This window comes from Oreochromis niloticus, linkage group LG10 (genome assembly GCF_001858045.2).
Source record: "Oreochromis niloticus isolate F11D_XX linkage group LG10, O_niloticus_UMD_NMBU, whole genome shotgun sequence".
In the NCBI taxonomy this organism is placed as follows: domain Eukaryota; kingdom Metazoa; phylum Chordata; class Actinopteri; order Cichliformes; family Cichlidae; genus Oreochromis; species Oreochromis niloticus.
Genome location: NC_031975.2, coordinates 34,672,577 through 34,696,922, shown reverse-complemented (window position 1 = coordinate 34,696,922; position 24,346 = coordinate 34,672,577). Strand labels below are relative to the sequence as shown.

The 24,346-nt window shown below is 41.7% G+C and overlaps 2 protein-coding genes across 8 annotated transcripts in view; both read left to right on the top strand.

The window, feature by feature from the left end:
* The first annotated feature begins 10,830 nt into the window (after positions 1 to 10,830).
* LOC106097525 (uncharacterized) overlaps positions 10,831 to 24,346 on the top strand; it is a 59,428-nt gene continuing 45,912 nt past the window's right edge. Inside the window, exons 1-7 of one of the 4 annotated variants that reach the window (XM_019363634.2) lie at positions 10,831 to 10,975; positions 13,402 to 13,482; positions 13,627 to 14,232; positions 14,513 to 14,718; positions 14,885 to 15,002; positions 15,274 to 15,442; positions 15,548 to 16,087. In XM_019363634.2, coding sequence (XP_019219179.1) covers positions 13,741 to 14,232; positions 14,513 to 14,718; positions 14,885 to 15,002; positions 15,274 to 15,442; positions 15,548 to 15,573 — 1,011 coding nt within the window. In that variant the 5' untranslated portion in view covers positions 10,831 to 10,975; positions 13,402 to 13,482; positions 13,627 to 13,740 and the 3' untranslated portion in view covers positions 15,574 to 16,087. Of the gene's footprint in view, positions 10,976 to 13,401; positions 13,483 to 13,608; positions 14,233 to 14,512; positions 14,719 to 14,884; positions 15,003 to 15,273; positions 15,443 to 15,547; positions 16,088 to 24,346 lie in introns of those variants that run through there. The other 3 variants (XM_019363635.2, XM_019363633.2, XM_019363636.2) reach the window with 3 other exon arrangements.
* LOC100690134 (GTPase IMAP family member 7) lies at positions 16,466 to 19,465 on the top strand. 4 transcript variants are annotated; one of them, XM_019363638.2, is made up of 3 exons: positions 16,466 to 16,549; positions 16,721 to 16,959; positions 18,048 to 19,465. In XM_019363638.2, the coding sequence occupies exons 2-3, from the start codon at positions 16,935 to 16,937 to the stop codon at positions 18,887 to 18,889; spliced, it is 867 nt and encodes a 288-aa protein (XP_019219183.1). In that variant the 5' UTR covers positions 16,466 to 16,549; positions 16,721 to 16,934; the 3' UTR covers positions 18,890 to 19,465. The 4 variants fall into 4 exon arrangements, with proteins under 4 accessions (XP_019219183.1, XP_025766426.1, XP_019219184.1 ...); XM_025910641.1 differs by lacking the exon at positions 16,466 to 16,549 and adding an exon at positions 17,590 to 17,971 and having other exon boundaries at positions 16,693 to 16,959; positions 18,051 to 19,465; XM_025910642.1 differs by lacking the exons at positions 16,466 to 16,549; positions 16,721 to 16,959 and adding exons at positions 17,148 to 17,237; positions 17,590 to 17,971 and having other exon boundaries at positions 18,051 to 19,465.

Genomic DNA, 24,346 nt, shown 5'->3' with positions numbered 1-24,346 from the left:
GCGAAGCTTTTTACGTTCTGGGAAACGGGGTGGTCATGGCGGCACGTGGAGTTTCAATCACTCGCCAAAAAGCAGTAACCTGCTGTCGCTCAAAAACACAATGTCCAATCTCTCCCAAAGGTCGCAGGCGTGATGAGACTCGAGCTCGGAAATGTTTGTTATGCCATTTGTCAGTAATGGTTAGAGCGCCACCTAGTGGGACGACTATAATAATGGTTGAATGAGATGAAATTTTAGCTGGTGGTTAAATGCATGAATTCCATCAATGTGACATCAGATCGGAAGCGCTGGTTTTAGGTGTTGGGCTTGGCTCGACGCGCCGGGGGTGCGAGGGCCCTCATATCGCTGCTTGCAGCTTTAATTGGATTTGGATCTCCACATCGTTGGTGGAAGAAGGTTATCAGGATGGCTTCAAAATTTGCGACCACAATTGGCGACGTACGAAGGGACAAGGAATTAAGGTGATTGCTGGGAGCCTTGGGGAATGCCAAAGCCTTGCACATCAGAGAACACCAAGCGGCCGCTGCAATAAGGTAAGCAGAGTTTTTTTTCTGCTCAATGTTGGTGTTGTCTGAGTGCAGAAGGGGGGTTCCACCTTGGCTCCAAGTATTTCACCTAACCTTGAAAAGGACTTTAATCAAATGGTCGCTGTTATTCTAAGTGATAAAGTGTTACACTGTAAAAATAATGCTAGTTGCGGATGCTGAAGGAGTGGAGTTTAATACTGCATCATATGTGTGTGTGTTATTCCTGTAACTTGTGTGACCCGCGGGGGGAGTGTGAGTGAGCGCTGTATGTGTGTGTGCGTATTTGGGGTTTTTGTGTGTGAGAGGCTGCTCTGCCCTGTGCTGGAGTATGACTCCAGGGCTGTGTTGGGGGAGTTTGGGTTTATCTTTCCGCTATTCTTTAGTGCATCTGAAGAATAGGCGTAAGTTGCGCAGAAGTAAAAAGTTGAAGTGATGAAAAGTGATGAAAAGTGATAAAAGTGATGAAAAGTGAAATATATGTCGGCACCCCCAAGGTGGTTACCGCTGGAAACCTAGTTATCCATTTAGGTAGATAAGGTGACACAGGTTAACTAGGTTAACCATTTAATTGGTTAACCTAGTTAACCCAAGTGAATTGCTAGGTAGTCAGGACTGCTCGGGCTTTGGGGGATTTTTGGAGATAAATTCCTAGCAAGTAACGCGGGGACTTGGGGCTCGCAGTGGGATTCTGAGGGCTTTCGAGTCCACCGGTCTGGACAGGCTAGATGAAATGCGCGCGTTGCTGTATGAAAGGCGACACCTTCGGCCCAAGTGTAAATATGTAAATAGCTGTTACTAACCTTTAAGTATAATCGCTGCTGTAAATATTGCTAAGTAGTAGTCTAGAGTATAACAATGTATTGCTGTAAATATTGCTTAAAATAACTCTTGCTGTAAATAAGAGGAATACGCGTAAGGGGTGGGTTTTGATAAATAAATACGGAAAAGGGAAGTTAGTAGGTAGATAAGTAAAAAGTTGTAGAGGGACTGATTTGAGAGACTAAAAAACTGAGCTCTCTGTGCTGCAGAGCGCTGTGTCTGCAGGCAGTTTGTGAATCATCCCTACGGTATGTGGAGGAGTGAGAGGAGCATCAGAGCAGTGAAAAGAGATAAGTCGGCAAAAATTAAGAGTTTTTGAATATAAAGAGGAAAATAGACACTGCTGCTGAAAAATAATGCTGTTGTTTAAGGAATTTAAACAGAAAGATCTGTAGAAATAATATTTGTCAAGCAGCAACATGAAGTAAGTTGGAAAATTTGTGGGTAAATTTCAGTAAAAGAAGATATTAATTGCCAAAATAGGGATAATGAGTAAATAGGGATTGCAGGCACTTTTTTGGATTATTAGCTTAATAAAAGTATGACCAAAAGTTAAATAAATTGGAAATAGAGCTGCTTGACTAAAGTAAAAAAATAAAAAAGGATAACCTAACCTAGACCTAAATTATAACATATCCAAACTAATAACAGTAAGAATGAGAACTATAAATTAATTCTAATAATAAAACATAGCTGGGATAAAACCCAGGCCTAAAATAATTAGAGGGAAAGTAAATAAATCACACAAACAAATAATAAATGAAATAGGGAGCTTTGTGTTGTGTTTGGAGAAATATAGACGGTAGTGGTGATGATCTAAGAACATCTGAACATCTTAGTAAAGAGGGAGAGATAGAGACTAAATAAAAAGAACATGTTTGGGCTACAACAGAGATAAGAGAGTCAAAAGAGCTTCCATAAATCGATCTCAGTAAAATGCAGGAGTTGTAAAAGAATCTAATAATGTCTCAGAGTTTGCATGTGAAATGTATATGAGGGTTTGTTATCACTCACCAAAGAAATAGTAAATAATGTTGTAGAAAGTTCTGCCGAGGGGTCATAAACTCACCCAAAAGCATACAGAGAGTGCAAGAGGCACCTGAGTAATATGATGTGAAATGAATGATTGTTGGAAATAAATTGTGTGAAGCTTAGAGGAGTTCAGAATAAACAGGCTGACATGTGGGGTGAAGTGGTCATGAGGACGAATAATGAACAAATTAACAAAAAGAGACACCTGCTAGAGATCTGTTTAAAATGCTGCCATCACAAATAAGTAGTTGGGAAGAGAAAAGAAGGTAGACAGGGTTTAAATGCAACTAACTGATATATCAAACCCAGAGCATAAGAGCTAAAATCACTGGATGGAAAATAGTGAAGTGAAATAGAAGAGTTTTGTTGGAAATGGTGGTTTAATAAGTCAGAGATTGTGACTTAACAATTTCAAGTAAAGTTTAGCGCCTGTTGAGTGTGGCAGAGGGAGCCAGGAGCAGAGACAGTAGCAAAAAGAAGGAAAAGTGTTGTACTGAGAGAGCTCACATCAGCTCACTGCTGCAGGAGGCGGCCTGTAAACAGCGTCACAGGGTGTAGCTGGCTCAAGTTGCTCTGACTGTGGAGTGTGTGGGGTGGGCCCTGACATCCTGCCAAGAGTGTCCTTGACCAGTGCACAGGCTTTCAAACGGTCTAAGCCAAATGCGAGTGTGTGAGAAGAAGAGTAAAAGACTGACCTGCATGTCTCAAAGAGGTTATTGTTATGGTGAGCTTGTGCGAAGCTCAGAGGAGTCACCTGAGACAGGAAGCAAAATTGTTTGCTTAAAAAAAAGAAAAAGAGAAAAAAAAAGAGATGTAACTTGTTTGTAAAGTTTGCGGCCCACATCAGTGAAGATGCTTAAACAAGTGATCAAATGCTGAGTACTATGAACAAAAAACAACAAAAATGTATAAAAGAATAGTGCCCATTAGAGTGAGGAACAGGAAGAAAGAAGCTCTAAATTTGAGAATAAAATATTAGAAGAAACACCTGGGAGGAAAATGATAAGGCCAGTAAACTGGTTCTCAGGTAAATTAAAATAAATATAACAAACTATTAAAATAAGAACAGGGAAGTAAGACAGAACTGAATGGCAGAGGGGCATAAGACATAACAGTAGAGAAGCAGTGAAAAGAATTGAGAATGGTATAATTCAGTGAGTAAACAAAAAGTTTAAATATAATAGTAACTGATTAGAGTGTAATGTTAACAATAATAAAACAATAATTAGAAAGATGTAATAAATAATGCCATTAAGTGTAATAGTAAAATAAGAGGAAGAGTAGGTAAGAATGAAAAGTGATTACACTCGAGCACTTTAGAAAAAAAGAATAAAAAATTTAAAGAAAAAGAATATTTGGCTGGGAAAAGAAACAACAGAAATAAAGTTGTGGGGTGCATGGCTGGTTAACCTGCAGCTGTGGATCATTAGAAATGCTGATCAATAAATAAAAAGCATGATTAGATATTGTATGGGGGAAGGGATTATTAAAGGGATCATTGGTATCTAAAACACTCGCCTTGATGCTGGTCAGACTGTGTGTAATCCTTCTTCTATAGCTATGAGAGAAATAACATTTAGACGAGCTTCAGAGGTGCGTGACATAAGAGGGCCTTAACCCTTTAAGGCTTCGAGGGTGAGGCTTGAATCAGGAAATATTTAAGTTTTAAGAGTCCCAAAACATCAGAGTGATTTTTACCATCCAAGAAAGTAAATAAATAAATAAATTGCACTTTATACATTTAAGGAATAACTTGCAAAATGCTGTCTTTAGCAAATGCAATATGGTAATTCTTACATATGCAAAATTAATATTGTTTTTAATTGTCAAGTTTAATAGGTGTTGTGACAAAATTTGGGGGTAATTGTTTCAGGAATCAGGGTTTTGAATAGTGACAGGGTTAATCCCACAGCTGCATCTTGTCACTTACAGGAAAGTTGGGCAGAAAAACATAAAACTGTTGTATATGATAATAAAGCCCCTATGATCTTGTTTTAGTTTTACAAGAAAAATAAAAGCAAATATAGATAAATCTGTGCTAAATCTAAGCTCCCTGAATAAGCAGTGTGCATCATGCAGGTGGAGATACACAGGAGCAGGGTTTGGAGGGGATGACATAGCCTTTGTTCCAGCAAAAGCTGGTAATTAGAAATAAAACACATTAACCTAAAATGCAATAAGGAGAAATCAAAAGTTGAGCCTTTGTACTAAAAAAAAACTAAACAAAAAACAAAACCATGACAAAAGTGATTATGGCTTAGAAGAGGAGAAGTAAACACGAGAAAGTTTGAGATGTAGGAAGTCAGATTAAGGAGCTGAAGAGTGATTAGACAGGTGGGACAAAGACAGTTGTGAGTCAGAGGAAAGGAAGCTAAATAGGAGAATTCAAAGACCAGGAGTAAGATAATGGAGAGTAACATGAGGTCGAGCTCACAGGCAAAAGAAAAAAAAAAGGTGGAGCAAATGAAAACAGTTACTAACTAACTGATGTATGCACATACTCGAAACAATGACTCTCCTGCTATGAAAAAAAAAAAAAAGGAAATAACTCCTTACAGATGAAGGAGCTCACCAACGGAAGGGGAGAAACACAGAGCACCAGTGAAAGACACCAGGCCATGAGCCTGTGGAGTAGAGCAACGCTGGCACTGCGAAGGCCTACGTCACTGATGAGGCCTGTACAAAGGTGGAGAGGAGGAGTCAGCTGTATGACGACATCCAATAGTTGGCACATGTGAAAGCCCAGGAACTCCAGAGAGGAGCGTCCAAGTGAAGATCCACAATTCATGAAACCGAGTCTCCTTGAGTCCAATGAAAGACTGTATCTGCAGAGGGCTGGAAAGGTGTATTAAAACACACTTTTAGTCAGCTGACATACTCATCAATCTGCTGAGGACTGACAACCGATGGCCTCTACGAGCCAACATCGTCTGCATCTGGGATGTTCTCTGTGTGGATGTTCCTGGAGAACTCCAAGAGGAATGTGGGCAGCACCATAACAACAAGGAATTTACTGCCAAGAGAAATCTTCAGTACATGGACTGTGACTGATACCAGAGTACTAACTATCCATGTTATCTGCAGTGAACAACATGAAGCAGCTGCATCAGTAATGCTCCCAACAAACTAATAAGTTTAAAGCCCTGGGCTCCACCCCTTGTGTTACTCTCCCAGTAGAAAAAGAACACAAATAATATGAACTAGGCCACATGAAAGCATTAGACAGGAAATTATTACAAATATATTCATTACTAACACTCTTACATTAGAATATTATTGAAAAGTTTAATACATAAAGGGTGCAGACATGACTCCCATTGACACTAGAACAGATACACACAGAGCATTAGAACCCCAGTAGGGCATGGGATAGATAAGTAAACTTAGAGAAGTTATTAATCACCTTATGAGCATTGCATTATTGAAGGGATGAAACGTACACATGGGGATTTACTAAAAGTTGGGGTAATGATGAAACTCAGGATCCCTGGTAACATGAAATGAGAAATTTAAACATCTGCTGTTTCTGACCCTGGTACACTGCTCTTGGGTATCCCCCTGACATGTATGTAACTGTGTGGGTGCAAATATGTGTGAATCTGTGTGCAGATATGACAAATAATCTGTCTTTTATCTTTTTCAGTGCGGCTACATATAGACCAGTGGCAGCTACTTCTGTTCATGTATTGAAGCTAATAGTAAGATGCTAGCTCTAAATGTGCAGCACTAAACCATCCATACTGCGATAATTCAGTGTGAGCAATTTGTAGTTACTTTCAAATGGAAGAAAAATAAAAATGAATGCAGTGTGGAGGAGAAAGCAGCGAAGGATTCTGTCATAATCTTAACTGCATTGGGAAAAGGGGGGAACATATAGCTTAGCAGAGCTAAATTGTTAACTCTCCCAAAGAATGAACCCCCCCCAAAAAGAGAAAATCTAAATTATCAGATATTTTGGAGGGAAAGAGGCTAAAGCCTGATCTCCTATAAAATGATCAAACCTCAATTTAGAAAAATGGGGCCTAAATTATCTTTCCTGTGTGTGGCAGGGTCCAGTTGTCTGTGGATTGACATATTTAAATTACTCAAATGCTTACTCTAGCAAAAACTGCATAGCTAAATGACTCTATTCTAGTTCTATTCTAGTTACAGTGTGCAGAGGTAGAGTTTGAAGCACTGAGGAGGGACATGCAGTCTGACCGGGCACATGGCAACCAAAAGGAAAGAGAAGAACATTTCATTGGTATGGGGCAAACTGAGAAGATTAGGGTAAGGCAGAGTTGAGTCAGCATGATTAAACCTCTATAGGTAAGCAACTATTGACCTAGTACAATCCAAATTTACAAAAGTTGAAGTAGACCTTTAACCCTGCAATTAAAACTGTTTGTTTTTCAGGAGGTCTCAGTGTTCATCATGGCCATCCAGGTGTATTGTAAATATAATGCCAATTACATGTCTTATTTACGGTCCACAATTTACTATCACTCAAGTTAAGGAAAATGGGGTGTGGAGTAATTGTCTGCCTCAGAGTCCACCACCAAATTGTGTAACAAGGTCCAATTAGGGAATTTCTTATGATTACTGTCTATGAACAACCCATGCATGAAAATTTGTATGAATAGTCTAATACAGCTGTTTTAGCTTTTCAATGGCTATTTTTCTATAAGAACAAAGGCTGTCATGCTATATATTATTCAACTCAAGGTTGAACAGGCATGAAATCATGATGCCAGTCATCTAAAGGCACATTATTATCTAAGGATAAACTGCAAAAATAAAACATTAAAACGCAATTATTTATCTGACCCCCTTTTAGCAAGAAACTTGGAGAGGAGGAACTCCCTTTTTAACAGGAATAAATGCCCAGTAGAACTGGGCACAGGGGGGAGTGGTCATCTGCTGTGACCAGCTGAGTAAGGAGAAGGAGACAGGACTAAAAATATGCTGTGTAGGAGAGCCAGAGATTGATAATAACTAATAACTAATAATAACTCAAAAGAGAGACCTAAAAACTGGAGGCCTGGCTTCCCATTCTACTTTTAAATATTCTAGTAAGCTTAAAGTTCGAGAGTCAAGTGGGGAGATATAGTACTATAGGAGCAGGATGGTAATTTAAAAAAAAAACAAAACAGATTTAACAAGGAGCCTGTGAAGAGAAATCAATAGGAGAAATGTACTCTGTCATTCTAGTCCCTTTCAGCATTCATGTTGCAACATTTTGATGTAGATGGATGCTTTTTAAGGAGTTACAATGTCTACAACATCCTGATAAAAACAAATTACAGTGGGACAGCCTAGAAGTAATAAATGCATGAATTTGTCTTCCAGCATCACTCTGGGACACGACTTTAGAGATCTTGCAGAAATTGAAGAAAGCAGTCCTTAAAAAGTGCATATTAGTGCATATTGGGCCAAGAAACCTCACAGTGTTAATGGAGACCAAGGTAATGCCATTCAGAGCATTCCTTTAGGTTGACTGACAGGTGTGTGTTGTTTGGCTTCATGGATGAATGAGAGAGAGGGTGTCATCAGCACGGCAGAGGTATGTTGTGTCTTTTGTGGTGTTACCTAAAGGAGGCATGTGTTATGTAAACAGAAATAGATCCTGGTGTGAAACCTTGTGAAGCTCAATGGTTAGTCTTGTGTATGTGGGAGGATTCTTAGAATAACATGTTATGGTCACAAGTATCGAACATAGAGATCAATCCACTGTCAGAGGCCTTAAGAAGATCATTTTTAACTTTCACCAAAGCTGTTTCTATACTGTAATGTGCTCTGAAACCTGACTGAAACTCTTTAAATAAGGCATTCCTCTGTGACTATTTTACAGCATCTCTTGTGGGGATTTTTGACATAAAGGAAAGTTGGAGGCCTATAATTGGCTAGGACAGTTAGGTCAAGTGATGGTTTAACTACTGCCAATATGAAGAACTGTGTGGTTAATATTGCATTGTCTAACTTAGCTTTGAAAATTCCAATTCGGCGGCTATAGAGGTGTGGGAAGTTTGATCAGCCATATAGCCAGCAACGCTAAATTTTGGGCTAACAGTGCTAATGATGAATTGTGAATTGGCAGCCGGTAACAGAGTTAATGTTTATCCAAATTCAGCTTATAAATATGAAGAGGCAATAACCCAGCTAGTAGTCGCCCTAAAGCTCACTAGTCCTGTGGCTGTGATTAGATGTCTTGATCACCAGAAAACAGACACATTAATACCTAAATGAAACAACATGTTAGAGCTTTACTATGCACTTCCTAAATTGATAGCTAGGTAAAGATAAGTAAAGCTTTCTCTTTATAACAGCATTTGGGACAAACATTTCAAGGTGCTTCACAAAATAAAGCAATGAATTGGAATTTGTTAAGGAAGAGGTTAACTAGGTACAAATATTAACTTTAGTACTAAGGAGCATGTAGTTGGAATTAACAAGACTAAAACAACTAACATTGCATGGCATACTCACAAATGTCCATAGATAAGTCCTCATAAAGGGCCTGTATTGGTAACTGTGAACACAACTAATGCACTCTGCAAAGCTATCTTTCTGCAGGAGATGGCTTCTGGATAGCAGATGGAGATGCAGAGGTCCTGGAGCAGGTGCTGGCAATCTGATGACAAGTGTGAGGGGACAACGGAGTGAGACAGGCTGCTCCAGAAAGCTGAGCCATGACCCATCCGGTAGCTGTTGAACCTGCTGCAGAGCCTACAGCCCAGGTGGAGCTGTACAGTGCCCAAACCAGCTTCCAAATGATGGATGTGCAAGATCAACTACTATCCATCGCTGACCCTGACTTTAATCAAGAGTAGGACCAAGTCGTCTCGAGTATTCTTAGAAGCTATGCAAGATCCAGCAGTCAAGAAGTACCATAAGAGACTTTTCTCGGACTCATAAATTAGTTGAAATATGGGACTGAAAAAGGGACACAAGTTGAGTAAAGGTTGAAGCTGCTGCAGAGAAATGTCAACCTTGAAGCTAACAAAGGACATTTCAAAGCCCACACTGAGAAGTCTGTTCAGAAATAGAAGTTGCACCTGACCAAGATGAAACCCAAAACTTGGAATTAATTGTTTAATTGTATTATTTTTAATGCCATTTATGGTGTTGTGTAAGCCATGTATGTATTATGTGTCTCTACTGATGTGTTTTATGCCTTACTTTCATTTTCCTGTAATTAGGCTGATTTTTAAGTTTCTTGAGTATTCTGTTTAGGATACTGTGTAGTATGATTTGCAAATGAAGATGAATCAATTTGTCTTAAATTAATTGACTAAGAGAAATGGAATCTTGGGAGAATGTTATGTTGATAACTGTGAGGTTTTTGGTGGAAGGAAGGGCTTATTCATTTGAGCAATAACTGTGTGGGATCTTTATACAAATTCTTATGTTCTATTTACAGCTTGCTTTAAAATATGTTAGCAAAAAAACAGCGCACGCATTAGTTTTCACAATTTTTGTTCTTCTTTAGTTATGGGGTCTTTTTAGGTGGTACCTCCAGGTACCACAGGGGGGAATGTGGTGGATTTTTGTGTGATATGTATAACTATGTAACTATATACTCTATATATCTATGTGCACTGAACATATATATTTTAACTTTCATGTAGAGTCTTAAGCACAAGACATTTTGCTTCACCGAGGTTTATTAAGTTGGTACTGTAACAGGGCAGTTAATGTAGGGGGAGAGTTCTCTTGAATAATTTACTTAATAATTAATTAATTTAACGTCTTTAATGCAGCACAACCAAAACAGTAACATTGTAACAGAGATCCTGAACACATCACGATAAAATACCATACAAAATAAACACACACACACACATACACACACACACACACACACACACACACACTTTGAACCCACACTGAAGTGTTTTTAAGCATGTAACCTGTGTATTATATGTTATAAGATTGTGCCACTTGCTGTATAAGATTTAATAATTAGGATTAATGTGTGACCTTTGACCGTGTCATGACCTATTGTGATAAGCCAGAGCAAGGGGTACTCAGAGTCCTGACTGGCCTTTGGCCAAGACCTTGGCTGCTACCTGACCCCAGCAGCTGTGCTGGGCGTGTGGGAAAGTTACCCAGCAGCAGGGGGCAGCGATACTGGTCCCTATATTAGGGGACCAGAGGACGCCCCCAGAGCTTTTTTTCCTCCTGCTGCTGCTACCTGTCCGTCTCTGTGTTGCTCTGCTGTCTGTGCTTAAGGCTGTACATCCCGGGGTTTTGCTTAGCTTGCTTTCTGCTATGTAATTTTCTTGCTAAATGTCTGTATGTATTTTTCCTGCTGTTCATATGATTCAGTGTATTAAACTCTGTTCCAAGAATTCTACTCTTTTACAGAGCATCTTTTTGAGTGTCTTGGTTTTAATTGGATTTGGATCTCCACATCGTTGGTGGGAGAAGGTTATCAGGATGGCTTCAAAATTTGCGACCACAGCACCAAACAGGCTAGGACCGCTTAAACACACAGTCAGCCTATTTCCGTTTGGAGGAGGCGGAGGGAGTAAAAAGGTGGAGCTGTTCACAGATGTTGAGGAGAGGAGACGCGGACAGTACTTTTGGTTTTACTGCATGGAAGGAGCAGAGCGTAGGTAAGATAACAGTGATAATACTAAAGGAAAACTTTGTTTGTATCGTCGGGATGGGGATCGTGTTGGTGTGTAGCCTCGGGGTTACACTGTTAACTGGTAATAATGTAACAGCGCGTTTGTAACAATGACTTTCTGATGTGTAATTAAACAACATTCATTACTTTGACGATGAGCTACGAGATCACATGTAATGAAAGGCCTGTTGGGATGAACTTGTAATAAAAATACATGTTTGGACTCAGTGAGCAGAGAGCTCCGAGTCATCTCAGCAAAACTTTATTATTTATTTTTCACTACTTCCTCTTTCTGTGCGTACGGCTCAATCACGTATTCGGTACACTCAGTGACGTTCATCAGCCAGTTCGGACTTTACAGCAGTTTCGACATCGTGGTACTGAACTGTACTGCCTGGGGTCTCGCCGAGGGAAAACAAAGAGGGAAACAAGACACCTCTGCCCAGCGTCCTGCTCACAAACATTCAGTCTCTGGACAACAAACTGGACGAGCTGCGTGTTAAACAGGACATCAGGAACTTCTTTGGCGTTCACAGAGACATGGCTGGAGCCCAGCGTCCCCGACTGTACCGGGGGACAGAACGAAGGACTCAGGCAAGAAAAGGGGAGGAGGTGTGTGCTTTATGGTTAAGTCTTTGTGGGCTATGGATGTGTGTATCTTAAAAACGCACTGCTCTCATACCCTCCAGCTGCTGACCTTCAGTTCTCCTGCAGCTGTTTACATCCCCCCACGTGGTGATAAAGCTATGGCTATGGACGACCTGTATGACGTCATTAGGCGTCGTCTTCCAACACATTTCCTTCCCTACAAGAGGTGATCAAACACTGGATCACTGCTACACTCCATTCAAGGACTGTAACAATGGCCTCCCCCGTCCAGCTTTGGCAATGCAGAGCATTGTCCCACACTGCTGCTGCCTGCATACAGACAAAGGCTTAAACAGGACAAAACAGTTTCCAGGGTCATTTACAAATGGGACAGTGAGGCTGAGGGGGTCTTACAGGCCTGCTTTGAGACAACTGACTGGCAGATATTTGAGAATGCAGCTGATGGCAACATCAGTAAATTCACAGACTCTGTTATAGGCTATACTGGAAACAAGCATGCAGCGTTCAGTCCACCGTGTCTCTTGCAGATGAGCTCAACAACTTCTGCGCTCGTTTTGATGCAGAAAAAATAAAGCAAGACCTTTTTCCTCAGGCGGGCAGTGAGGCTGTAACCTTAATACTCGAAATAGAAGATGTGAGATGGTCTTTCAAAAAGGTCAATCCTCACAAAGCTCCAGGACCAGACAGCATCCCAGGCCGGGTCCTCAAAGCCGACCAGCTGGCAGGGGTGTTCACCAACATCTTCAACCTCTTCCTGAGGCAGTTGCTGGTTCCTACTTCATTCAAAACATCCACCATCATTACTATCCCAAAGTCCCATCCCATTAGTGCTCTCCTGTCTGAATGACTACCACCCTGTTGCACTGACATCCGTCACAAACAGGCCCCAGGTGGTGAGAGTTGGTAAGCACACCTCCTCATCACTCATCCTAAACACAGGAACACCTCAGGGATGTATGCTTAGCCCCCTCCTGTATTCCCTGTTCACACATGACTGTGTTGCTAAACATAGGCCCAACACCATTATCAAGTTTGTGGATGACACAACCATCATAGGCCTGATCACAGACAATGATGAGACGGCCTGTAGTGGAGGTGATAGCGCTGTACATGTGGTGCCTGGACAATAACCTGTCTGTCAGTGTCTGCAAAACAAAGGAAATGATAGTGGACTACAGGAAATGACCAGTTGGGGAACACCAGCTCATCCACATCAACGGTGTAAAGGTCGAAAGGGTCAGCAACTTCAAATTCCTGGGAGTCAACATCACCGATGATCTCTCCTGGACCCTTCACACGGACGCTGCAATCAGGAAAGCTCCCCAGCGACTCTACTTCCTGAGGAGGCTGAGGAAGTTTGTCATAAACGCCAACATCACCTCAAATTTCTACAGGTGTGCGATCGAGAGTTTGCTGCATTACAGTCTGGTACGGAAGCTGCTTTGCCAGCAGCCGCAAATCACTACAGAGGGTGGTGAAGGCAGCAGAGCACATCACTGGCATGAGGTTTCCTGCCATTCAGGACATTTATCTGTAGCGATGCCTCTGTAAAGCACACAGCATCATCAAGGACCACAGCCACCCAGCACATCAGCTCTTCTCCTTGTTACCGTCTGGCAGACGTTACAGGAGTCTGTCTGCTCTGACTACAAGACTCAAAAACTGTTTTTACCATCAAGCCATTTGACACCTCAACTACAACATCTGAACACACACACACACACACACACACACACACACACACACACACACACACACACACACATCACACTTCATTTCTTATCATACTGTCTGTGTTTCCAGCTTTATCAAAGAGGAAAATCTTCAGCCTAATCATCAACTCCTGTCTCCTGGATCCAGCTGCGACAAAGCTTTCAGGCTCCTGTGAGTGAGTTCCTATAATGAGTAATCACCCCTGGGTGCTTAAAGAAATCTTATCCAGCGACTCACACCCAGTGCTGATCATGCTGATTACAATAACAGTGTGTTATTGTGTGTGTGTGTTCAAAGATGAACTTTTATTTCCAGATAACCAGCTGATGACGCTGCCTGACATATACTGAGCTGTCAGAGCTGCTCTCCACATCAGCAGAGAGTGACACTGACAGTCTGGACGGTGTGTTTGATCGACATCATCGGATCATGCAGAGACAAGGAAACATCAAAGAACAAAAACATTATAAAGCGAGGCATTTAAAGCTGAATGATTTGAAACAGGAAGCTCAAGATACTCATTTGTACAAGAAGTACCTCTGCAAAGACGACATCCCTCCGTACCCCGGACCTGGAGAGGTTTCACTTGAGTTTCATGTGTCTCGGCTGAAGCACGACACATACAAATTAGAAGAGATCAAGAATGACGGAGGCTTCAAGGATCCAAACAGCGGCTCAAAGGATCCAGACAGACTGTCCCTGGTGTGGTGGAGTCTGGCTGTGGCACCAGAGGAGATCCAGTCAGCTGAGAGGAGGCTCCTGGAGGAGACCTTCCCAAACTGGACCGAGGAGCAGGCCCGGCGGAAGCAGAGCTTCCTGTGGAAGTTCGCCTCGTCTCCAGCCTTCAGTGAGAAGTCCAGGTATGGATCGTACCGCTTCACCTTCACGGTGGAGGAGGTGCTGGAGGCCTACAGCGAGCAGGTACGGACTCCTTCAGTGTGAATTAACATTAATTAACTCAATGAAGTTTTGTTTTTTAAACTTTTTAAACTTGATTTTGTCAGTGTAGCACCTCAGACTGAAAAAGCTCCCTGACTACATGTAATCAATGATTTTCTGTTTTTAGCTGGTCAGCTTCACCTCAGTGGAACATTTTGTGTATTATATGTTTGACTGAGACGTCTGTACAAAGTCCCGGCTCACTGATGAAGTCCGGTGTAGTTGGTGTGAATCTCTCAGCAAAACATGTTTTTTTTTCCAGTTTTGCTCCGGCTGCCCGCCCGTCATGCGTGTTCTCAGGACTTCATTGTACAGACAGGAAGTGATGTATGCTGTGCTGGTCCACAGCTCAGACAGTGATTGGCTCTTCGCTGAGTATCCCATCCTGCCCGACGCTCCGAACACTGTCTGTGCTTACAGGGACGGACGCTTCACCTGGAGGCCCGAGGCCATGTGCGAGACACACAAGTAAGAAACAGATGTTACAACACGCGCACACACACACACACACACACACACACACACCCCCAGAATCTGCAGATTTTCTTTATATTTACTGAAGTCAGACAACATTCGGTGGATGTTCCTGATCCTTTAAAGACTGTCAGCTGATTCAGACGCTGCTTCCTCTCAGATATGTGCTTTTACAAAGACGTGACAAAAACCTGATGGAAGCTTGGGGACTGATTCAGGATCCACAGTATTATGTTTGGGACCACGTCGCCATCGCCCTGCATGTGGAGGGTGGGCAGGTACCTTCACTGCTCCTCCTCCTCACACACCTGCAGAAACATCATGTGTTTAAACTTCTTGAAGCTGGAGGAAGCTTTTTGATTCTTGTCTTTCTGAGTTTTTGTTCTTTGTGTGTTTCTGCCAGAGTTGGTGTGTTTGGAGGTTTGATGAATAAATGAACATGTTTACTGTAAATAAACTAAACGTTTCAGTTCTGTTTGAGTTTCATTTTGTAGGTTTTTTGTGTAAAAATGTTGTCGTCTTTTTCTCTCTGTTCATTTTCTTTTCCAGGTGCTGAAGTTTGATTCTGATGATCTGAGGAAGAACCTCACGTTCTGTGAGCCTGATGCTGTGACAGTCACACCTGAATCTGACTTTCAACATTACGAGGATGCTCAAAACCTGGTCGCTCGTTTGTGGCCACTGAAGAAGGAAGTTTCACTCCAGCAGAGAATCAGAGGTAACAAATCAATAATCAATAACAGGCTGAGTTCCTGCTTTACCTCCTGACACAGCCGATGAGCTGTGAGCTGTAAACGTCTCCTAAACTAACCTTCTTCATCAGCAGGCTCTACAGACTCTCTGCGGTGAGACGACGCCCTCAGTCTGAGCTCTGCACACTTTGATCTTTTCTTTCATTTTGAATAAATCAAACATAGAGCTTCATGTTGGTGTGGTTTAAACTCCTGACTGTGCACGTTTTTAATATTTTATATTGTTGTTGTCATTTTTCATCACCCTGAGGCTGTCTTTGAGGTTTCTCCACCTTTATTCTCCTTTTTCTGAGCGACTGCAGCATCACCGGCTGCACAGTGAACCATGGTGGAGGTTACACAGAAGGAAGCAGCCGAGAGGAACGAACACAGAAAAACTGTTTGACGTGACTTTTTTATTCGATTAGTTTATTAAAGGTTTATTACATGAATTTCCAAAGTGCGCAGCAAAAGACCAAAGACAGATAAAACACACATGATGAGTATAAACATGTGATTATGTGTTTCACTGCACTCTGTCCTGTCTGTGTGTGATGTGTTCATGTGACTGAATCAAAGACTAATTACTTTGTACACACAAAAAGTGGACAATAAAGTTGTTTTGAATATTTTGGCTGTTTTCCGTGTTCAGGTGTCTTCACTGCTCCTCCTCCTCACTCTTCACACACCTGAAGCTTTTCACATCAGATCATTTGTTGCTGTCTTTGTTAAATCAGTCCAACATGTCACTAAAAGTGCTCCGAACGACCATCGATTCCTGATTCTATCAAATGTGACGTGTAACGCCCTGTGGTCAGAGATGGTATTACACCCACACTGAGGTTGAGAGAGGTGAAGCACATCAGCAGAGTGTCTGATAGATGACATTCAACTAAAATGAAAATAAATCTGTAACCTGAAAGGGAACCCAGAGGAAACTGTTCCCAATCTTTCATTTAAACCATCATTTATTTCAACAATAAATATAAAATAAAAAACATTCCTCCTTCAGGTCGTCTTTTTCACTGGAACTAAGGAGCCGAGCTACTACTGAAAAACAACCTTACACTGAACTACAACCAAAATAACTGAATGTAAATATGAGGAAACCAACACAAAAATACTTCTAAAAAGGCACAAAACTGCAAACACTGCAGTAACATAAGACTCAAACAGAAACTGAAAGTGCAAAACTGCTGATCTATCCAGGATCGTGATAATCTGTTATCAGTGTTTCCTGACAGCAGATTTTGTTCATCTCACAGGCTCCTACATCTGCTTGAATGTGCTTTTAAGACCAGGCAAACGATCAATATCAGATGACCCGATTGATGTGACGTAAAGGAAGCTTATAAAAACTGTGACAGAGCTTTGCTGCAGAAACACAGAGCTCTGCCAAAGAGGAGGGCTGAAAGACGTCACGGAGCTGAGAGCAGAACATCAGCAGAGACAAAGATTATCTGCCTGTAAAAGACGAACATGGACAGCAATCCTGCTTCACCCTGTGAGTTATTTATAACTTTTATTGTTGTATAAGAAATCTCAGGTTCATATAAAGTTTTAATAAGGAGAATATGAGGTTTTGTATTCATTACATTGATGAATTCATTGTTTTCAGGCAGGTGATTTCTCTTTGTGAATGTGTTTGTGTGTGTGGTGCTAAAACTGGTCACTCTCATTCTGTTCTATATTTATTTGACCTCTGCTTTCCTGTTACAGCCAAATGTGCTGTAACGCAAAAACTGAAAAGCTTTTGTGACAACAAAGCATAAAATCCAACAGGTAACAACCAAATTAACTGTATTTAGACAGCGTTAAAATGAAAACTCTTTCATGTCTTTGTGAAAATTTCAGGGAGTTTTTATTCAGACTGAAGCTGCTCCACCATTACAAGCAGAAAGAAACCTGAGTAGATCTCACAAAACAGACACCTGAACATTAAAGTCAATTTATTTGTTGCTGTGCAGGTGTGTGTTATGTGCAGTGTTGTAGATGTGTCAGAGGACCTGTATATGTAAAAACCTGCTTTACTCAGCACTCATTGGTCGGACCAGAGAAAAAATAAAAACTGTCTTGGCTGCATCTCAGAAGGCTGCAGTGGTTTGATGCTGACAAAATCTGTCTTCCTTAACAGGAAGAAACCTCCATCAGAAGCAGGCTCAGGGAGGGGCGGCCATGTGCCGTGAGCGGTTGGAGTTGAGTGGAGGAAGACAGGACAAGGACACACTGTAGAAGAGAGCCAGAGATCAATAATAAGGAATGATTAAATGCAGAGAGGTGCATAAACACACATCTTTGTCTCCCTCCCCTCAGAGGGCGGGCCCTCCCTGAGGCTGAGCTCATTGCTGAACAGAAAGTGTTCTGTGTGCATGTTATCAGCTACTGACTCATGGAGGAAAGTACTGATATCAGTGAAAGGAGTAGAAGGAGACGTGAAACAGCTGGGCTTATAAAACTGCTGCGTCATCTGTGTCGCAGTGATATCATTTCATGCTGATGAATGATGCCACCCAGAGGTGTGATTAGAAATAAAGTGGATGTGGAATGCTTCTCTTTGGAAAACCTCATCGATGACATGTTGATCTTCTTCAGCAGATGCAGCAGACGAACATCTCAGGATCGTGATGGTTGGGAAAACTGGAGCTGGGAAGAGTGCAGCAGGAAACATCATCTTAGAAAGAAGAGTTTTTAAATCCACTTCAGCTTCATCTTCAATAACAGCAGAGTGTCAGAAGGAAACATCAGAGTTTGGGGGTCAAACACTGGCTGTAGTTGATACTCCAGGTCTGTTTGATACCAAACTATCTCAAGAGCAGGTGGTGAAAGAGATCAGTAAGTGTATCTCCTTTGCTGCTCCTGGTCCTCACGTGTTCCTGGTTGTGATCCAACCAAACAGATTTACCAAAGAAGAACAAGAAACAGTGAAAATCATTCAGAAGATATTCGGAGATGAAGCAGCACGCTACACTATGGCCTTGTTCACCCACGGAGACAATCTGGAAGCAGATGAAGTCAGTGTAGAAGATTTAATCGATGGAAATAAAGAACTCAGTGACTTCATCAGTCAGTGTGAGGGAGGATATCATGTTTTTAACAACAGAGAAAAGGATCCCTCTCAGGTCAAAGAGCTGATGAAGAAGATCAACACAATGGTTCAGAGAAATGGAGGAAGCTGCTACAGCAAAGAGATGTTTGAAGAAGCTGAGAAAGCAATAAAAGCAGAAATGGATCGACTCCTGGAAGAAAATCCAGAGATGTCAGAAGAAGAAGCCAGAAGACGGGCAGAAAGAGAAAACGAGTACATCAGGGCTTGTGGGATAGGGGCGAGCGTTGGAAGTGTCTTAGGCCCATTGGGAGCAGCAGTGGGAGCAGCAGTGGGAGCAGGAGTGGCAGCTGTAGTTGTAGCACTGAAACATGCATGTGCCATACAGTGAAGGTGAAGAATGAAGATTCATCATCTACATATTTCCACCTCAGAGTTGGTACATATGAGTTGGTATGCAGACGACTCAGCACTATACTCAAAATTAACTCAGTGGAATAGAACAGAAATATATCCCACTATTATAAATACACAGCATTATATGGCCATATCAGACCTATAATGGAAAAATTCTAGTTAACCCTCACATGTAGATTTAGGTGGTTAGAACTTCACTGCATGATTTTGCACAGCTATGCATGTTTAGATGGCTGAGAATAAAAGAGGAGCTGAGACGCCCCAGAGTTGACTGTGAACTGTGATGTTTGATGTGTGTCTGTTCTCCTGTGAGTAGTAAGAAATACTTTGACCGCAGCTCTTTCTGTGTTGCAGACTTCAGTTACAAAATTCCACGACAGAATGCAAACAGCTTGTTGATTGGATGAGAATCTTGGAGCTGCATGAGCAAATGTAACTATGTTCACTAATAAAGGTCATGTTTTCAGTGTGTTTCCATTTATGCATAAATCAATACACTTGTGATGTAAATGAGTATAGTAATGTAAATGTAGTCCTCTTGCATACTGAATACAGCATTGTTCGTGGCTGTATGAGAGCGAGGCTCTCCTGCTGGTACAGCAGACATTACTGTCTCTTCATGCTGGAGGTGGGACATAAATTCCCACTGTGGGCGAGCCCTGTCACTCTGACCAGCTGCTGCTGAATGTGCTCCTTGTGTTTGGACCACACAGTGTGTATGAACAATAAAGCTGTGCAAAGTTCTCAACACAGTGTTTAATACTAAAATCATAGCATGAACTTCATGTAACACACACACACACACACACACACACACACACACACACACACACACACACAGTGTTTTAACCTTTTGTGACCATATAAGTGTTACAATGGATGATGCTTGTATTGACTGAATAAAAGGCTGCAGGGAAACAGGTGAGGAGCGTTCAGCTCCTCGAGCTTGGTTCTGACCAGCCTTCCCTTGCTAGCAAGAAAAAAACCAAAAAATGTTTCACCATTTGTACCAATGACTGTAGAAAACATGGACGACCTCAGAGCCAGAACACCTCTATCGCCCCCTCCTATTCACCCACACTTACAAAGCAATCTGACCATACCTGAACTGATTTACAAATGCAAACACCCATATCTGAATAAATACTGATCATTTAGACACAATTTATTAAGTTCAGTTTCATGAATTGGATGATTTTGTCTTTCTAACAGCTTTCTGTGCACACAGACGTCTAAAACTACAGTAACATCCAGCTCACTCACTCACAGCTTGTTTAATGAGTTGCTGCTTATTTAAACCATAAATCAAAGTGCTGATCAAATAGTTTGATGTATGGTCAGAATTCTTTGTATTTGTGTGCCCGTGTGTTTGTCTGGTGTGTATTTGAGTTTGTGTCTGTGGTGCAGTGGAGGAGGTAAGCTGTCAGGTGTGTTAGATAAGTGGATGGCTGTAGGAGACGAAAATGGATCCCAACATTGTGAGGGAGTTTCTGGAGTTTAAACTCCAACTGGTCTCCTGAAAGGTTTCCCAGAAGAGAGATTCATAGTCAGAGCTGAAACCTTCAGGATAAAGGGCGAGCACAGCATCTCCTTTCATGTGGATGTCTCAGTGTAGTTTTCACTTTTCATGTTGAATCTAGATGGAGACCTGTAACATGAACACAAGCAGGGAAAATATGCTCTGTCCTGCCAAAGAGGCCAGTGATATTTTTGATGTTAGCCAACAATGGTTGAGCTGATTCAGTCAAAATGAGCCTCAAACACAGGTTGTTTTTTTTCTTTTCTTTTGTCTTTTTTTGTTTTTCTATGTAACACAAACTATCTGCAGCTGTGCTGATTGTTCTCAACAGCTGGAATAAATTTGTGATGATGTTTTTAGTATTTTAATGTTAGTCTGTTTGTCAAAAGGTTGCTCAGTGTCCACAATGCCAGCGTCCGCAGTCCAATATTAAAGAAACACTCCAATAGAGGTCATTTAGCAGTATGGTCCTGTTAAGAGGGAGTTTTTCCTTCCCACTATCACCAAAGTGCTCATACGGCGTCATGTGATTGTTGGAGTTCTGTTTTCTCTGTATTATTGCAGGGTCTTCACCTTACACTGTAAAGCCCCTTGAGGCAATTGTTATTTGATACTAAAATAAATAAAATGAAATTGGAATATTTATGTGCATATCCTCATTGTGGCAGTTTTCAGATTTATTTGTCCTTTGTTAGGGGCGATCATGGCTCAGGAGTTGGCAGTTTGTCTTGTAATCGGAAGGTTGCAGGTTCGAGCCCCGGCTCCGACAGTCTCGGTCGTTGTGTCCTTGGGCAAGACACTTCACCCGTTGCCTACTGGTGGTGGTCAGAGGGCCCGGTGGCGCCAGTGTCCGGCAGCCTCACCTCTGTCAGTGCGCCCCAGGGTGGCTGTGGCTACAATGTAGCTTGCCATCACCAGTGTGTGAATGGGTGGATGACTGAACGTGTAAAGCGCTTTGGGGTCCTTAGGGACTAAAAAGCGCTATACAAATACAGGCCATTTACCATTTATTTATCCAGGTTAAAAATCTCATTGAGATAAAAAATGTTATTTCCAAGAGAGACCTGGCATCAGGGCAACAAAAGTCAAAATACATGTACCACACAAGTACATAACATTTAAAACAAATACAATATCCCGTACGAACCTCATCTGAGAGGAACACCACATAGATCTTTCCCTGGGTAGGACACAACTTGAACAGAAATAAACATCTTTATTTTAAAGATATAGTTAAGATACAAACACAGACTTCAGGTCGGAGTTGCATCCTATTTGATAACTTGGCTCAAAAAGACAGATTTATCTAAAATCTATTAAAGTCTGACTGCACAGTGTGGTTGGGTTTAAACAGAAAGCTGAGGAGACGGAAGAACATGGTTGAGTTATTTGTATATTTGTAATATTTCTTGCAATAGGTCAGTACTGAAGCTCATCCTGAAACATAAGTGATGCAGATCATCAACATATCACCATCATGTTCATTCACACACAGTGTTGCTCATGTTAGCGGATATCTGGATGCTAGCTAGCTTTTTACCTTTGACGAACGGACACGAAGCTCTCAGATCTTTGGCGACTGCTTGGTTTTTTCTCCACATTCGTCCAAAGTTTGAAAGCAGAAATTGTAAACAGTGCCACAGGAGTCACAGTGGCCACAAATATTTTTTACCTGTAGTGATTTAACAGTTACATAGAGAATGAATGGGAAACTAAACCAGTGTTTCTCAAACTTTGCCCCCTAGTGGGACATGGAAGTACTGTAGATGGGGCTCAGTAGTAACAGAAAGTCTGTTTGAAATTTCTATGTTAAGTTATATATTTATTTAAATATATATATATTTTTTTTATATAAAAAACAAATATAAACTGGTAATAGGAGGTGGTTATTTTGTGATATTACTCATTACTCTGATTTACATTTACTGATCTACTTTTGAAGTTTGTGTCCCAGTGGCAGGTGGGTCACAAACTGGCCTTAACACTGTGCAGCCTGGGCAGCATTAGAGTTTATAGTAAACAGCCTGTGTTTTAAAAAAATGTTTATTTAATACATTTAAAAAGAAAAACTCTTTCTTATATTTTGACTACAGTGAAGATTTTGGATTGGGGGCGCTCTGCGGTCTGTTCTGGTGTTTAAGTGGCCACAGCACTCTTGACTTTGGGCATGGCTGAACTAAACCGGGGTTTGACTCCCCGACATGGAGATAAACCTTTTTCTCCTTCCTAAATTCTGAGGACAGTGCAGAACCTCCTGTTACCAGGAGAGTGACATCTCAGTATCAGGGCACAAATCATGTGCAGCTCCTGAACCATCGCAGCGACTGAGTTTCCCTGCTGTGTTTTCTTCATTGTGTGTGTGACCACAGGAAGCAGGAGTAACTCATCAAAATGACAACACTTTTTCAGTTTGTGATTGAAGGTCTACACTGGGGAGTAAATCAGGATGTTACGACCCGGCTCGAGGCCGCAACATAAAACAGGAGACGAATAGCAGAGTGTAGGTAGGAAGAGGTTTTATCTTAAAATGGAACACCAGGTTGGCTAAAATGGCTGGTGCCACCAAGGCAAAAGCAAGTGAGCTCCCCAGAAGCTTGCCTCAGGTATGGTTTTATCCACACCTGACTAGGTGTGGCCAATTAGCACCAGCTGAACACATTAAGATGATTAGGGGCTGTAGAGGGACGTAACACCTCCTCCCTCAAAAGGGTTCCTCTAGGACCCCTAAATTTATTAAAAGCCCCTCTGAAGCCTTCAGGTCCTTGACCCACAAACCTGGAATAAAAGTAAAAGCTAACAGAAGCACAGTGTTCACACTATAGTTGGCATCTGTAAGCATGGATGCCCCTGCATGAGGATTTGAAGTTGCCACACTGAACACACACAAAAAGTAACATGTGACCAACACAAAGGAGCACAACAGTCCCCAACCCAAAACGATTACCTGACCTACAACACAAAACCAAAAGTAGGAACAAATAATCACAAGTGATCTGTTGTCTCCACCACACAAACAGTCACATACAAGTGGCCCTATACCATAACAAGTTACTTTAATCCAAAAAGTTCAGTAAAGCAAGCACACTAGTGACCAACCACAAAATGGAGAGCTATGGCCACACAATGATCACATCAAGGGTGACTCAGCACCCCTCAGTGTTATTGCCATCACCTGGCCAACAACACTCACAAGTGATCCAACAAAGTAGCCATATTCCCCACAACACTAAAAGTCACAGCACAAAACACTCACCTCACAAGGATCTCATTAGCATCCATCAACACTGACATATGCACACACAGTACACACTATGCCAACTTAAAAATGGTCTACCTGCCTCAGCTACAGACCATAATTACTGAATGGTCTCAAACCTCCTGCCAAGTTCGCTGCCACTGATTTACTATGAGCAACTCCCAGCCTAAAAGGCTAAAAACAAAACTTGACCTGTCTAGTCTTCAGTGGTGTACCGGGCTCGAGGCAACTTTAAACGCAAACTCAAGGGTAGGCAGCAGACCAGGGGTACAGTCTCCCACCAAACCCTGAAGCGTACCCCCACCCAGGATAACCACCAAACACAAAAAACTAAAACAACAAAGCAAAACAACAAACAAGTGCTTCGATGGAAGGGCAGCACAGCCACCCAGCTGAAACACACTTACTAAAGGGATGTTGCTCAATCACAGTGAACACCATCACTCACCCACTTAAAAGTCAAACAAACTGATATTCAGACTCCACTAAAATGTCCAAACAATCCCGGACGAGCCCCCACTTATGTTACAACCCGGCTCGAGGCCGCAACATAAAACAGGAGACGAATAGCAGAGTGTAGGTAGGAAGAGGTTTTATCTTAAAATGGAACACCAGGTTGGCTAAAATGGCTGGTGCCACCAAGGCAAAAGCAAGTG